The sequence below is a fragment of the Geospiza fortis genome, unplaced genomic scaffold, assembly GCF_000277835.1.
Source record: "Geospiza fortis unplaced genomic scaffold, GeoFor_1.0 scaffold138, whole genome shotgun sequence".
In the NCBI taxonomy this organism is placed as follows: Eukaryota; Metazoa; Chordata; class Aves; order Passeriformes; family Thraupidae; genus Geospiza; species Geospiza fortis.
Window position 1 is genome coordinate 12467574 of NW_005054307.1, and position 15987 is coordinate 12483560.

Here is a 15987-nt window from a genome sequence, read left to right on the forward strand (position 1 = left end):
GATTATCTTTTGATTCCATTGGAGGGCAGCAGTACTAGAATGTCCATACAAAAATCAGTTGAAATAATCACTGATAATGGCTGATTTATAGGCAATTTTCACTGTTAGCACAGGAAAAAAAATAGTTTCTGAGACAAAAATAAACAGCTATACTTCAATTAAATTTGCTCAACTAAATTGACTTTATGAAATTATCACCTGTAAGGCAAAAAGAATCTCACTTGTGCATCATTTTCAGTAAGAACCTGAAATTGTGGCTAGGTTGTAGTAACACAGATTTAGACTATCTTAAAGAATTGGACTGTTAATTTGAAAGTGGATCATGTAATAAACAACTGGTTAGAAGCTATTTCTAAATCCTTCTCCTTGCATTGCTTTTCCACAGGAGTAATTTTTCTCAGCACAGAACTTTGATTCCTTGCCTAAGAGATAAGTTCCACTGCTGGCAGTGCCTCTGACTTATTCCTGTTCTTCAACTCAGCTCTCACAGTATGTGCAGGGTCCTAGGTTGTTGCAGCTGTTATTTAAGGTTTTAGAAAACAGAAGATGCAAATGGATCAGAAAGTGTTTTCTAAGTGCATTGTCTGATTTAAACCCAGGAAATACTATGTTATTTAAGTGTATGCAACAGGACTCTAACAGGGTAAAGAAAGTATTTGTAAGACTTTGATATTTCAAACAGAAAAACAATCAGAAATCTTTCTTCATATTTCAAAGTACAGTTTATAGATTCTTTTTGTTAAAGCTCACTTGCTAACCATCATCTCGTATTTATAAAAAATAAAAAGTATAGTGACTAGAAATAAGTGGGTATCTCAAATTTGCAATCTAAGAAGCTATTCACACTGAGAAAAGCAACTATTCACATTAAAGCATCATAGTAAAAATAAATAAGTACAGGGATCAGGGCCACCATTATCTTATGATCTAGTACTTGGAGTCTGCTCCTCTGAGCAGGCATCTGCAGCAACTCTTCCAAAAACTAAATAAATTTTCTGTATTTTATTTGACATGGCAGAGATGCCTGTTCCTGATAAAATAGTTTAGAAGTTAGAGGCTTCCACTTTGAACCAAAAAATCTGCATTTGTGACCTTCTGCAAAATCATTTTCCACTCACAGGCAGAATTTTCTGGTCATACAGATATTACTGGAGATGTGCCTGTTCCTGCAGCCATTGCAGAAAAGACAAGGTGGTTGTGTTTCTTTGTATGCCTGGTGTTCAGTCTGCTATGATAGTGTCTGCCAGACCTAGCCTGGCGTGTGGATTCGTGTGGAGAAATGGGGTAATAAACTTAGCTCACAAACTTAGATGTCAATGTAAATACATGAGCTAACAACTCCAGACTCTGGTGTTGGTCCAAGGAAAAAGTAGTTATTTTTAAGGTGCTACTCCATTTTAGATACCTCCTTTAAGATGAATCTGCCTTAAGAGCTATTGAATATGTTGACTAGATCTCCATCAATTATCAAGCAGTGTGATTAACTTTAGTGCTGATACTTAGTTTTTTTTAATGGACACTACTCATGGATTCTGGATAGGGGTTTAACTTAGGATGCTCACACTGGAGTGGTTCTGGTCCTGTGGGAAAGCTAATGAAGTTCAGAGTGAAACAGGGAAGTGCCTACTGAGCTAAGGCACTAAGAATAGCCAGAGCTGAGGGAGAGCTTTGGGGATTGTGGTTTTCGAATGAGGATTTAGTTAGACATAATGACTGTCCTGCTGCTTGAGAGACACCACCTGATTGCACCACTGCACTAAAACTGGGTTGGAGAAAGAAAAGCAGGCTAGGCTGTCTACCACTGAGGCAATAAATTCCAGGTGAAGGACAGGAAGTAGCATGGAATGATAACTTCATGGATTGCTTGGCTATGTATTGGCTACATCTGTTAGGTCAAAGTACTTTATTACCTCTAGCTCTACATCATTTAAAACAATCAACCCTTTAATCTCAAAAAACATATGTAGAAAAGGCATGCTCCTATGATTCTAGAAATGTGCAGGACATGAAGTAGAGGATATTACTCAAATGAGAATATTATTTTGTCTTTAAAATTTAGAAACATAGAATCGTTTCATTTGGAAAAGATCTTTTAGAACAAGTCCAGCTGTTAACCTAGCACTGTCCAGCCCACTACTAAGCCATGTCCCTAAGCACCAAATGTCTTAATACCTCCAGGACTGGTGGCTCAAGCACTGCCCTGGGCAGCCTGTTCCACTGCTTACAACCCTTTTTGTGAAGAAATATTTCCTAATATCCAATCTAAACCAACCCTGGCACAACTTGAGGTCATTTCCTCTTGCTGTATTGCTTGTTATATGGAAGAAGAGACCAGCCCCCACCTTGATGCACCCTCCTTTCAGGCGCTTGCAGAGAGCAGTAAAGGTCCCCCTGAGTCTCCTCCAGGCAAAGTGTTAACCCATCCAAGCCATGAGCGGCAAGTTTGTCCAGGAATTTATGAATTTAATTACATGCACATGTAATTACTAGTGAATAATTTTCATTTTTAGAGTAAGTTTTACAGGGAACATTGAGGCAGCATTTGATAGATTTAAAAATTTAAGCCCTACTACAATTGTTTTCCAAATTCTAAATATTTAGATGGTAAACTGAGAACCTACTGAGAAAAAGACCATGCAGTTATCTTGGAGAGAAAGGGATTTGAATAAAGAAGCTCTTTTATGGGTCAGTAGCCTTTCAATACCTGTACACATTGATTGTCTGTGATAATTACAGTTCAATGCAGAAGACACATTTTTAATTATCAGTAAGCCAAAGAATTCCATGTCCATCATTCCCTCAAGTCAGAGAATGACCACTGAATACAGAGAGGTTTTTGGAAACAAAGCTCACACCAACATTTGATAGCAGAATGTATTGAAACTTAGATTAATAACTGCACCAAAGAAATAGACTGAGTGGCATAACTGACAGTAATCGACCTGTTCTCTCTGCTTGTTGCTACAAATCACGCTGCTTGTTTTTAAACGAAATTTTTTAAGGAACCAAATATTTCTGAACACTGAGAAATATGTAAAAGTTTCTTCAAAATATGCTCAGAAATTGGATGTATTTATACAGAGTGAAGAAATATTTGCCATTAAAAGCCTCAGTTATTCTTGGTCTTGAAATATATATAATTTGAATCTGAGAACATTAATTATATAACATTATAAATAATTTTGCATTAATTAACTTTTAAAATTAGTTGGTTTAAACTTAATTAAACTCACTCAGAATTAAAATTGCCTTTTATGACTGCCACTTAATTTATATCTGAAATGAGTTGAGCTGAATGATTCTGAGTATGTGTCCATATCTCCATACTGGGATTTAGCACAATTTAAACAACCCAGATTTCCTAAATGTCCATCTAAATCTGGTTCTTGCATGTGTGCATGATTCTTACTTTCTACAGGGACTACATAAATCAGAAGGTAGTATGTCCATCACACCTGTTGAGTATACGGTACTCAACTGTCAGTAAATTGTTCTTATGCTTTTTTCTTATATAAATTAATTTGTCTCTGGCCAAAGCTGTGCTTTCTGAAACACTGAATTTGTGTGTATGTGTTTCATGCATGTGTGTGTACAGATGCAAAAGGGTAAAGCAGATTCGAGCTGAAAAGTCTTTGGCTGTGTGGATCTTCCTCTCAAAACTGTAATTAGTGACCTGCCTATGAAGTTTGAAATTTCAGATCTGTTTTTAGGATGTGCTTTATCAACTGCTTTCATTAGTGCTGTGTACAATTTATTTGTAGAGATTGGTAGAGGAGCAGTACCTGGAAAATTCAAGAAGAGCTCCAAATTTTTGTTGAAAACAACAAATAAGCAGCCAGGTTACAGCTCATGTTGCACTAGAAAATAATCTCTTATAGCAGAGGTAGGCTCTCAGTAGACTCTGGCTGAGGGTGAATGTGTGGTCTCCCTTTGAGAACTAACCGAGGAATTAACAAGGGGTACTAACGGTGCACATTTCACTTTTACACAGTGTTAAAACAAACTTAAGTTTGGCATAACTGGGGTTATGTTCTATGCATAGCTAGTGCTAGTGGCTCATGTTGCCCTTTACTTTTGCCTGCACCTTAACTGGAAGGCTCTGCTGAAGTTTTGCAAGTTACATGAAATTAGGTCCACATGAGGTATTACGTCCATATGCTTCAGAAGCTGCTATTAGATGCAGCTGAGAAGGTCTTCTTGGTTATGTGCATGTGTGCTAATACAGAAAGAAAAAGAAAAATTAATAAGACAAGCTGGACTTTGTGCAAATAAATGTAACTTTTTAAAATCAATGACATTTATACTGTGCAGAACTGTTTCTTAATACCTGCAGACCTGATTTTTGTCTCCTGTGAACTATGAACAGAGAATTCAAATTGTATTTGTACCATGTTTTCAAGGTAGAACTTATTTGTACATTCTGCAGTTGTATGGAATGTTTGCCAACATAGAATGTATAGACAAACATGGGGAAATGACCTAAAAGGACTTTTAAGTTCATATATGATTTATAGATGCAGATAAAACTAATTTACAAAAAGGGATATTCTGTGTATTTGTACCACATTACAACCTAAGCCTGTGCTGAGACCTTTTTAGCTATGTATGTTGTTGACAGATGTATTTTACCAAATGTGTACAAATGTTAGAAAGAGGGACTACTTTCTGTATGGAAATTTCTATGTCAAAGAAATTTTCAGAATGATTTGGTGGGTCAAATGAATAAGAAAGTCTGTCTTAAATGGTTCCCTGAATCACTGGTAAACGGGTTCCTAATACACAGAAGGGAGTTTGTTTGCCTGCTTTTATTTTTGTTTGTTTGTTTGTTTTTTAGAATGGGTAAAAAAGTAAAGAAGGAAACAGAGTCTCCACCCAAGGATGTGGTAAGTTTATAAACTGCTATGTGCTATAAAATAAACATTACACAATTACAGGCCCAGCTCTATCGTCCTTACATAGTTCCTTATTCTCCTAGTTTACCCACATTATTCTAAAAATGGCTTTTAAAGATGTCTCTGTTTCTGCTTTTCTTGGACAGCATACAAACCAGAGTGACTGGGCATGTGTAGTTCTTTGTAGAGATTGTTGTCTTTGGCAGGCATTGCAAACAGTTATGTATGAAACAATCCAGGCTTCTTTTTATTTGAAGAACAGTGTTAGCTTTCTCTTCGTAAAAATCAAAGGAGAATGGAGAAGAGCGACCTGAAATCTGCGTGTCTTTTCAACTGTGAATACATTCTTTTTCTTTAAAGATGAAAGAGTTAAAAGCCTAGATGGATCTGTGTTTTTTTACTGAATACAAAATTTGACAAATATTTTGAATGATACTACATACTCTGTCTCTTTTGCAAATATGTACAGTCTTAAGAGGCAGTTTAGGTTTTTCTGTTGTCATTGAAAGTACAGTGAAAAGAGCTGAGGCCAAATATAGAATAATGGTGATAGGGAGACTTTTCTTTTCAAAAGGTGGAGGTTAAGGGTCTGACACTATCAGACTTTTCAGGAGTTTCTATAAATTCATAAGGTATGAAGAGGCCCCCAAAAAGATAATTGTTCAAAACATAGCTATTTTTTAAAGTTTAGTTATTTTCTTCAGAAAGAAGTAGAGGAAATACAGAAACATTGAAAAGAGTACAGTATAAACTCTGTGTCAATTAACAACCAAACTATGAAAATAGGGACCTCAATGAGTCCCACAGAGGGAGTCCCACTCCTCCAGTGAGTCCCACTAAATGCCAAGTTCTTTACACTGTTTAAAAAACCCAATGGATTTATGTGTAAAGAGTTGTAGTACTGCGAGAGCTTTTTCAAAGGTCACAGAAAAGTCAGCAAAAACTACATTGCAGTTTCAATATTAAATAAGCATATATAGTTTTGACTAAGACAGTAACATCCAATAGTCATGATGTCACTGAGACATAGCAGTTAACATCAGGTTTACCCAGCTGTTCTGTGGAAAGGTGAATATTACAAATGTAATTCATAACCTTCAATCAATAATAAATCCTTATGAAAGGAAATTGCATAAAACCTCAACATAACTTCTATCTGTATGAAGAATATGCTCACAAAGAAGGTGTGTGTGGATGAGTCTAATTCAAACAGGCCTGAGAAATTAAGGCTAAGTATCTTTGCAGCCTAAGAAAAGGTTTGAAAAGCATGGCAACACATTTAAGTCATACAGATGAGCTGAAGTAAATAGCTAGAAAATCAGTAGATGCAGCACCACAATTTCTGTATCCAAAATATACAATTAGATTTTCTAGAGAAAACGGTGGTACAGCATGCTAGGTACTACAATAACCTGTGAATACACAGAAAATGTCAGTAAAACTATCAAAAGGAACAAATTGTAAAGAGTGAATTCCAGATGGCATCTACAGCTTTTGGCTTAGTTTTTACCCTTATTGTACTTCAGCCTAGCATGTCTACTCTGACGGTTGTAGCAGGAGAAATGTGGCATATCAGGACAGTATTAAACATGAAAATAGATCATTTTAACTATTAATGAAGAAAATCTTACCATAATAACAATTTTGTTCATAATGATTGAGTAAAATAAAATCTGAAAACTTTAAATTTCACCTGGGTGTTTCAGATGGCAGGAAATGAGATGCAGACAAAATAAAAGATGTATTAGCTATTATCTTGTGATTGATAATCTGTTTATGAAAATGTCAAGTCCAAGAAAAGAAGCCTTGAGATAATGTAGACGGGCTCATAAAAGAAGGCCTTTGTGCATGGGGAATGCTCTGAGAATATATGGTACTGCAGATGACCACTAATTTTTTATAGATTTCTAGGAACAGGTGGGAAACACATCTCAGCCTAGCCACTGCTTATATGTTTCAGAAAGTATTCCTGAGGACTCTGTTTTCACTGCCTTTCCTAATTTGTCTTTTAGTATTCTCTGTTCTGAGAATTGGTGTCCAAGAGGAAAAACATTGCTTTGAGCCTCTGTCTCTATATGAATGACCTAAGACAGTAATTCAGGCCGATAAAATATGCCAGCTTTGACACAGATTGATAGGAACTTTTCACATGATATCTACATTAAGTTTGGTCTAGACAATACTATTATTTGATCATCAGTTGGTCATGGATATTGAAAGGGGAGCCTGAGATTGTCCCTAGAGAAAATACTGAAGTGTTATCACTTAAAGAAAGCTATAGATACCTGAGTATTTTTGAAAAAGGCTTCATTCGCCAGACTGATGTTAAAAAAGTGGAATGTATGAATTGGCACAGTCAGCTCCTGAAACTGTATCTACATAAACACCTTCTTTTGATTAATGTCTAAATATTCATTTGACTTGACTTTAGTGAGGCTTTCAAAACTGCCTCTTGTAACATCCTCATAGATAAACTGGTGAGGAACAGAAGAGATAAACAGACTGTGTGAATGAACCGAAAGGTAGCTGAACTGACAGGCTCAGAAGGTTGTGATCAGCAGCATGAGATCCTGTTAGGGGTCAGGCACTCGTGTTGTGCTCCAGGGGGTGATCCTGGAGCAGATACTGTTCAACCTCTTCCTTAGTGACCTGAATGATGGGACAGAGTGCACACCCAGCAAGTTTGCAGAAGATACAAAATTAAGAGGAGTGATTGACAGACCAGATGGTTGTGCAGCCATTCAGGGGGACCTCAACAATTTCCTAGAGAAATAGGAAATTGGGAATTTAATTAAGTTCAATAAAGGGAAATGGCTAAGTCCTGCACCTGGGGGAAGAATATCCGGTACAGACTGGGTGAAGACCAGCTGGAAAGCAGCTTTACAGGAAAGAACCTGGTGATTCTGTGGACGTGCACCAGAAATGAGAAACTGGGACAAAGAAAGCTAACAAAATCCTGGGCATTGGCCAGAGTGTTGCCAGCAACCTGGGAGAGGGGGACTCCTGTGTTTAGTCAGTATTGGTGAGTGAGGCCACCCCTGGAGCGCTGTGTTCTGTTCTGCATTCTCTGGTACAAGAGAGAAGAGGCCTTACTAGAACAAAGTCTTGGAGCATTTGTCTTAGGAGGAGATACTGACAGCTGGGACTGCTTGGTCTTTAGAGAAGGTTTGGAGGAGTCTTGTCAGTGTAAAACTTGCTGATGGGAAGAAGTAAAGAAATCAGGCTGGGGTCTTCTCAGTGGTGTCCTATGAAAAGATGAGAGGCAGTAGGCACAAAGGGAAATGCAGGAGGTTTCCATTTAAGCATAAGAAAAAAAAATTCCTCTTTTGCCTTAACAATGATGGAGTGTGGCATAGGTTGTCCAGGGGGCTTGTGGAGTCTCCATCCTTGGGATTACTCAAAATCAGACTGTGCACTAGCCCTGAGCTCTAGCTCACCCTGCTCTGAACAGAGCAGTTGGATCAGACGTCTTTGGAGGTGCCTTCTAATATCAACTATTTGTGATTCAGTGGAATATCTTGGGATTTATTGTTAGCGCAGGAGATCAGGCACTCACAGATCTGAAATAATGAGCATGTTCAGGTATCTACTAAATCTGTTTTTCTAGGTAAAGGGACTAAGAGTAGTGAAGATATCTGTAGTGCTTCTGAAGATTCTATGAGAGGTGAAAGGTTAAAACTGACCTTAAATCAAATTTAAGGGATTAAAAAAAGAAGAAAAACCAGCATGATTAAGCAATAGAATAACGAGCAGATAAATACATCCTTCAAAAGGTGGGATTTTCATCCAAATGGGAAAACAAAAACATGCTTCCACTCCCAAATGAGAAGTAAAAGCATTGTCACCCTGAATCAAAATATTTTGGGAGAGAACTAACAAAGATACAAAAAGTAGCAGTAAAGCTTTTTCAAATTGACTAGATGCAAAAAGCTTCTTAGGGGGAAACACTATTAGGTGATTGCAGTCATGAAAGAAAAGCCAAATTACTTATTTTTGTGTCAAAAGACAAAGCAATGTGGTAATCACTAAAATAAATGTGATAAAATTGCCCAAGTAGGAATAAATAGTGTTTGCCCAGGTCTTGTGCTAAATGAAAAATAGCTAACATCAGAAAATGTGGTACTAGAAGAATGGATGGTAGAAAATTTTGTTTTTGAAAGGAAATACAGCAATAATTATATGAAGTTTATCTTCTGTGCTGTGTTAATTGGTAGAAATAGTTCTTGAAAAAAACAAAATCAAACCCATGGACAAATATGATAGTAATGGGGGAAAAATCAATAGTGCTTGTGTAGAGGAGAGTTTGAGCTATGAAATCTACTTGAGTTCTTTGGAGGGGTATTCTTTGGATAATGGTGTTCTAATTGATACAGTTGCTTAGCTTTTCCAAAAGTTTTCAGACCAGACTTTTCACTCTCATAAAGATGAACAGGTAAAAAGAAATTACTCTGTAGTGATAATGTCTGGTTATAAAATAGGAAGCAAAGGTGAGAAAACAAATTATTGTTCAGATTTCATAATTGGGAGAAGTTGCCAGTCATGGGATTTTTATTCTGCAGCTGTGTCAGAAGTAATGTGGATGTTTTCATGAAAATGGCATCCAGTTCCTAAGTAGGAGAAAGTGAATAAGTACAAAATGTCAAGTTCCAGAAATAAAAGACAAAACATTGTGTTACTAGCATGCACATGAATGCCATCAACAGTCCTGGTGTTCCCATCCCAAAAAGGTAGAGCTGAACTATAAAGAACTAGAAAGACATCAGGATGAACAAAGAATGAGCTAAGAAAGACAACAAGGACAGTCAGGGTGGCCTCTGTTTTAGGAAAGATCAAAGGGAGTCAGTTTCTTCATTCTCAGGAGTAATCGCTGTGAAGAGGAATATAATAGAAACTTACGAAATTATGAATATACAGTGAAGGCAAATGAGTGTAATTTATTTCACCTTTTCTTAAACTGAATGAACCATGGAGGATAAATAAAATTATCAGGTGGTATTTTTAAAATAAAGAAGAGGCACAGTTATTTTATGAATATTTAACTGTGATACTTGTGTCTCAGAATATTAAGGGTGTTAAAATACAGATGGCTTCAAAAATTATGTAGCAAGTTTTTCCTGGACTTTTTGAACACAGAGATAAAATCACTAGGTTCTCCAGTTCTCTAGGTTGCAGAGCTGGTATCTGAGAGGGAACATAAGTAAAATTTAATAGTCTGCTTGGCCACACCTCTTACTTGGCCCTTGTCAGAGACAGGAGGAGGGACTAGGTGGGTCTTTGGTCTGACTGGAAACATATTTTGTATTACATTCAATTTCAAGTAAATTAAGTTGATGGAAGTAAAAAACAACCCAAAGCACAAAAACCAAAACACCCCTCCCCCCCAAAAAATCCCTAACAGAAGCAAAACAAACAAGCAAAACCAAAAACAAACAAACAAAAAAACCCAACCCAAAAATCCCAAACCAAAACCAAACATACACAAAAGTCAAGATCAAAGACATGTTATAGCTTTCTTTTTCATTTAACTTGCTATTTTCTTAATACAAACTGAATGATGGAAATGTTGTTGCTTATAAATTAGTTAAATTTCTGTGTTTAATTCAAAGTTGTTTGTAACTTCAAGTATGTTATTCTAGCACATATAATGTCCTGTATGTGCCATTACAGGAAGAGTCTGCAATAATGTATGAAGATTTGGATGCAAGCCTTGGATAAAAAAAAAAGGTGGAACACTAGTTATGCTGACATAACGATACGTCATAAGCAGTTCTATGATAGTTTGGATGAACAACATTACCTCCCAGAAAATCACAGTGTGGGTCAGATTGGAAGGGACCGCAGTGGTCATCTGGTCCAACCTCCCTGCTCATGCAGGGTCATCCCAGAGCACATTGCACAGGATTGCGTCCAGATGGTTCTTGGGTATTTCCAGTGAGGGAGACTGCACACCCTCTCTGGGCAACCTGTTCCAGTGCACAGTCACCACACAGTAAAGAATTTCTTCCTCAATCACTCACATGCTCAGGCCTCTGATTCTTAAAGATACATTGATTTCAGTGACTATTTTTACTGCATTTTAAGCACAAAAGTGCTTTTAATAGGAGAATGCCTATTGAATATTGCATACAGTAATAGCAAATCTAATGTCTAAGGAAATGGTTAGAGATTAGACTAATTTCACTGAGCTCATGTGCCGACTGTTCATTAAATCCCAGGAATTTTCATTGAGTTGGGGTTTATACAATTACTTGTAAACATGAGAAATGCTGAAAATGGAGCAATGCAATTCTGACTTTGGTATTAGATCAATGTATAAATATTATACATGTGCCTCTGATGTAGCTATTAGAAGGTTTTTTAATGAAGTAAATAAAATTATTGACATTTGTAAATATATATGTATATATATTGTAATATTTAAAATTAATTTGTATTGCTATCTTATGATCTGCTAAATTTTAAAGATAGTGCATTGTTTTCGAAAAACCGCATGACCCCAGTATCTAGTAGTTTCTGTATGTAACACAGATACTGTATAGGCCTGAAGTGTGAGGATAGAAACCATGCTAACCATTTACTTTAAATTCAAGGAAGCTTAAAACTTTTTAATGAGTAGAATTTTCAGAATTCCTTGAGTCTTCTTAGGAAACAAAAGGCTTTTTTAGAGGATTCCCTTGCTCAAGTGATGTTAGTCCTAAGGAGTCTATTAAGAGGGTGAAAACTGTCTTATTTGTTGGACAATTTCTTTCTGCATGAGAGAGCTCAGAAATGGAAATGAAACCTTTGTATCATTTCTAGCTGGGTGAGCAGGAATTATATTTTAGAAGTACTTCATCTAGTAAAGGATCATGGTGAGCTGGTGAACTGAGCTGACAAAGGCACAGAAAGTGTTCTTTTATTTTTTAAGCAGCAGCAAAGTGATATTGCCACAGAGTAACGAAATCCTCTTCCTTGTACACCTGCTGAGTCCATGGGCTCTGTGTACATCTGCTCAAAAAAACTTCTCATGTCTGGTTCTGAAGTCTCAGAATGCTCTTACATTTATAACAACTACATAGCTTGTTACCTTCAAAAATTTCTAGATTTTCAGGGAAGCATGAAGGTTTTCCCAAAATCCTCATATGTGGTGAAATCATGGTTGTATTTATTTGGAAGTCAATTATTCTTTCTAATTTTTCAGCACTTACTCTAATTGTTATTAAAAGAATTGGACTTTTCCAAGGAAACAGCAACTCATTAATATTTCTAATTCAGTGTAGATATCAAACAAGATTTATTTATATTTAATGAAATATGGGACTCTACTGCAGCACACAGGAAGACTCAGTATAAATCAAATTTTTCTTTCCTTTTTTTTTTTTGTTTTGTTTTTAGTTTGATCCTTTATTGATTGAAAGCAAAACACCAGCAACAGTTGTGCTAATGCTTAGTTCTCCTGAAAATGAAGTTTTGGCCAAAGCATGCGATGCTCTATATAAATTTGCATCAAAAGGTTAGTATTTTTGCAATAAGCTTTGTTCTGCACTGCTTAGATTTTGATAGTCGTTCACAATTGTTTCATTTCCTAGCATTGAAATCTTACTTTCTCCTCAAAGGCATCTGTTGAAGTTTGGGGGGGGGTTTGAAATATCTATCCAACCTGTAGTTGCAGTAATAAAGAAGTCTTGTAGTTTGCATGAAGGAGACTTTTATAATTTTGTTGGAGAATTTTATATTTACTGTTTAATAGAGCTCATTTTAAATATAAGATAGATACAGGGTTTTTATAAGCAACAGATCTGCAGTTTAGAAGGAATTCTTTTTTTTATGTTGGAGTTTGAAATGCCTGTACCAGTGTAGTAATTTTAATCTTCAGTTTTCAATGACAAGAACCTCTTGGCCTTTTTCTGTTATTTTGACACAAAGTTGTCGTGTCGCTGTTTCTGTGCAGGTGATTCATTGGAGGCTGCTCAGCCTCCTTTATCAAGCATATTTCTGTAGGAGTTGGGAATCTAACAAGTCTCCAAGATTTCAAATCTTCCAAAGGTCCCTGTATAATCTATAGCTAAGCATCATGTTCAAGGTGCTCAGGAGACAAACAGCTATATAACAAAGGCTAAAATTTATGTAGCACGTAATTTTCTATGTTGTCTCCTACTTATTCCATGTTATTCGATGTTAGCCATTCACATTGGTATACACTGGTGGTATTCTTGCTCTGATAAATCTGGTTTAATTTTAATTTCCATTTCATTTGTGTTTTCTTTAAAAATTATGCATTTATATGCTGATTATTATACTGATGTAAATTACCAACACTGATGAAGTTGTGAGAAGTCTTTGACAGCTGGCTAGGGGTCACTGAGTTCTGAAAGATATTTAGGTTCTGCTTTATATGGCAAGCTTGGTTGAGGGCATGGGATCAAATTCTGAATATGTGAAGAGAGAATGTGGACTGTTGGGAGACAACTATGAGCCATAAACTCTTACTGGCTCCTTCCCTCCTGTCCACAGCAAAATATGTCACACTGCAGAAGGACAGATGTGTTATGTCTTTTATGTTTAAAAGAATCATCCTTTAAATTATTAATGTAGATATTCCCATAATCTTCCAGAAGACTAGACTGTAACTTTGTGGTGTGGCACAAGAGAAGGGGTTGTTTTCAGTTAATTAATCGCAGTTAATCTATTTTTTTGGAGTGTTGCTAATGAATAAAGTTCCATAATAAGGAATACCTTCTCAATTTTAAGCATGTCTTGGCCTGAGAATGAGCACAGATCTCCAGTTTCCTCTCACATTTCTTGCTTGCAGCCAGGAAGGACAGACATGGTTCATTAGAAAATGAATGATAAAACTGTTGTGGGAACTGAGAACAGGAGTAGGATTGGGATTTTGTTTCTTGGGGTTTGTGTGTGTTTTGTGTGAGTAGGAACAGAAGGCTGTAATCACACTAGACTCCTCTGTTATTGCATGTCCAGCACCTATTCAGCTATAAAGCACTTCATTCTCAGGTGGTAGAAATCTCAGGTAGGAATTAATGATAAAAATCCTGGTAGTTGCTTCCCTTGAGGGATAGCAAAGAGTCACAGAATCAGTGAACTGTTATGTTGTGGAAAATGCAATTGGGAGGCAAGAGAGGAGGAAAATAAAATGCATATTCGCCTGAATTTTATCAGGTGTACAGTATTCACCTGATACTGTTCACCTGTACTGTGCTAAGTAGGAAGTTTTCCTTTTTATTTCCACTTCCATTTGTCTCCAACAAATGAGTGGAGTGTCCAATAGACAGAAGCATCCTTTGCTTGAAAAATGTGAATTAATCTGAGATACTATTAATCCTTGAAACTATTTGAGACATATTTATTAGGGGTGTAAATCAGATGATCTTCAAAGGAGCTGTCAGGCCTTTGGTTCTGCTGTTCAATAAAAGATTGGTAGTGGTTTTACCTTGATTCATTAGAGCTGTGAAGTTGCTGGCCTTTTTCTTGGGCTTTTAACCCAGTTCCTTTTCAGGTGATGAAAACAAAGTGACACTTCTTGGTCTTGGAGCATTGGAACATCTCTATAAGCTCCTCTCACATGAAGATCCACTTGTACGCAGAAATGCCGTCATGGTATTTGGCATCATGGCTTCTAATAGTAAGAGTCTCAAGGTTTTACTATTTTTCAGTGTGTGGTCATCAAACAAGAGGTTGATCTTGTGAAAAAAATCCTGTATTAATGGCTCAGAGTAAAGTGATGTAAGGTTGAGTTTAAGTGGCTGTTATTTTATAGTGCTTTATAGACCTGTATCTGATTAATGTAATTAAACAGGTCTTAGTTTGGTAAATGTCTTACCCAGTTGTCTTCCATGAGGATATCCCAACCACACTAAGTCTTTTCATCATCTGCTACCTGCTTGTCATGCTACACTGGACCTTGCCCTCTTAGATTACTTTTAATTCAGCATTAGCATATTGTCAGTGGTGCTGCACAAACATGGATTTGAATGAACAAATATTTCCCATTTATATTCACATCTTAATTGGTTTTTATTTAAAAGTAAATTAAACTCATACCTTTTTTTTTCTCACATTTCAACATGTTGAATATGTTGATAATAACAACACAGCCCTGTAGGACCACATGAAGTCTGTCCCAAAAAATATTACTTGATTTTTCTATCCAAGGGTTGAGGTTTTGCTACTTTGCCATTGACAACATTAGAAATGCAATCTGAAGGACTTTACTGTGATTTTAGTAAGACCTGTGTAGTTCATGTTTTCCATTTGCTGTGTGGGCTGGCATCAGCATAAAATTGTAAAGTGATGGCTTGAAAACTAAAATAACAGAAGGATTGCTTTTAATTTGATAATTTTAACCACAAATAATTTTAACTATCAGGGTATGACTTCTTTGGCAGCTAAAATCATGCAATATTTAATCAGTACTTGCTAAATCAGAGTATTTTGAATAAAGTTTATATGAAATATAGAGGAACTTCATGTGTATCAAATGTCATAGAATGTCATCTGCAACTTGAAAGTCTCTGCTTTTTTTTCTAGGCCCATTATGATCTTGGTCTAACTTGTGTGTCTTTCCCAGTCAGGTCTTTTTGTCACTCAGGGAATAACCATAAGTACATTTTGCTTGGAGCAGATTCTCTTTCTTTACTCAGCCAACCCTGCCAAACAAACGACTTGATATTTGTATTTTCTTCATTGTAGATGATGTGAGGAAGTTACTGAGGGAACTGGATGTCACAAATCCACTTATATCACAGCTGGCTCCAGAAGGTACGTTATAGTATTCATTCCTTGTGCAAAAGTACAGTCAGAAATAATTTATGATTGCCATTTTATCAGACAATTTAATAAAATCTACCTTGTAACATGATATTTCTTAGTACATGTTTAATAGGTAAGTGCTTTTATAGGAGTAGCTCTGTAGCTCACTGAGTAGTGTTTTGTGTTGTACAGATGGAGCAGCATGTTTATGGACATATTTGGTATGGTTAACAGCTATTGTTTATTGACTTCAAATAATGCTTTAAATTAAAATTAATTCACTACTGAATTAGTGAAAATATTCTGTGCTGAATAAAACTTAATCAAAATGTTTATTTTTTTTCCCTAC

The 15987-nt window shown here is 36.3% G+C and overlaps 1 protein-coding gene across 1 annotated transcript in view; it reads left to right on the forward strand.

Moving 5' to 3' along the window:
- Positions 1–4835: 4835 nt before the first annotated feature.
- Positions 4836–15987, forward strand: part of ARMC3 (armadillo repeat containing 3) — a 50230-nt gene continuing 39078 nt past the window's right edge. The window contains 5 exon segments of the mRNA XM_031066776.1: positions 4836–4883; positions 12267–12384; positions 14386–14511; positions 15579–15647; positions 15932–15987. The exon segment at positions 15932–15987 is cut by the window's right edge and continues 144 nt beyond it. Of these exon segments, the coding sequence (XP_030922636.1) occupies positions 4836–4883; positions 12267–12384; positions 14386–14511; positions 15579–15647; positions 15932–15987 (417 nt within the window).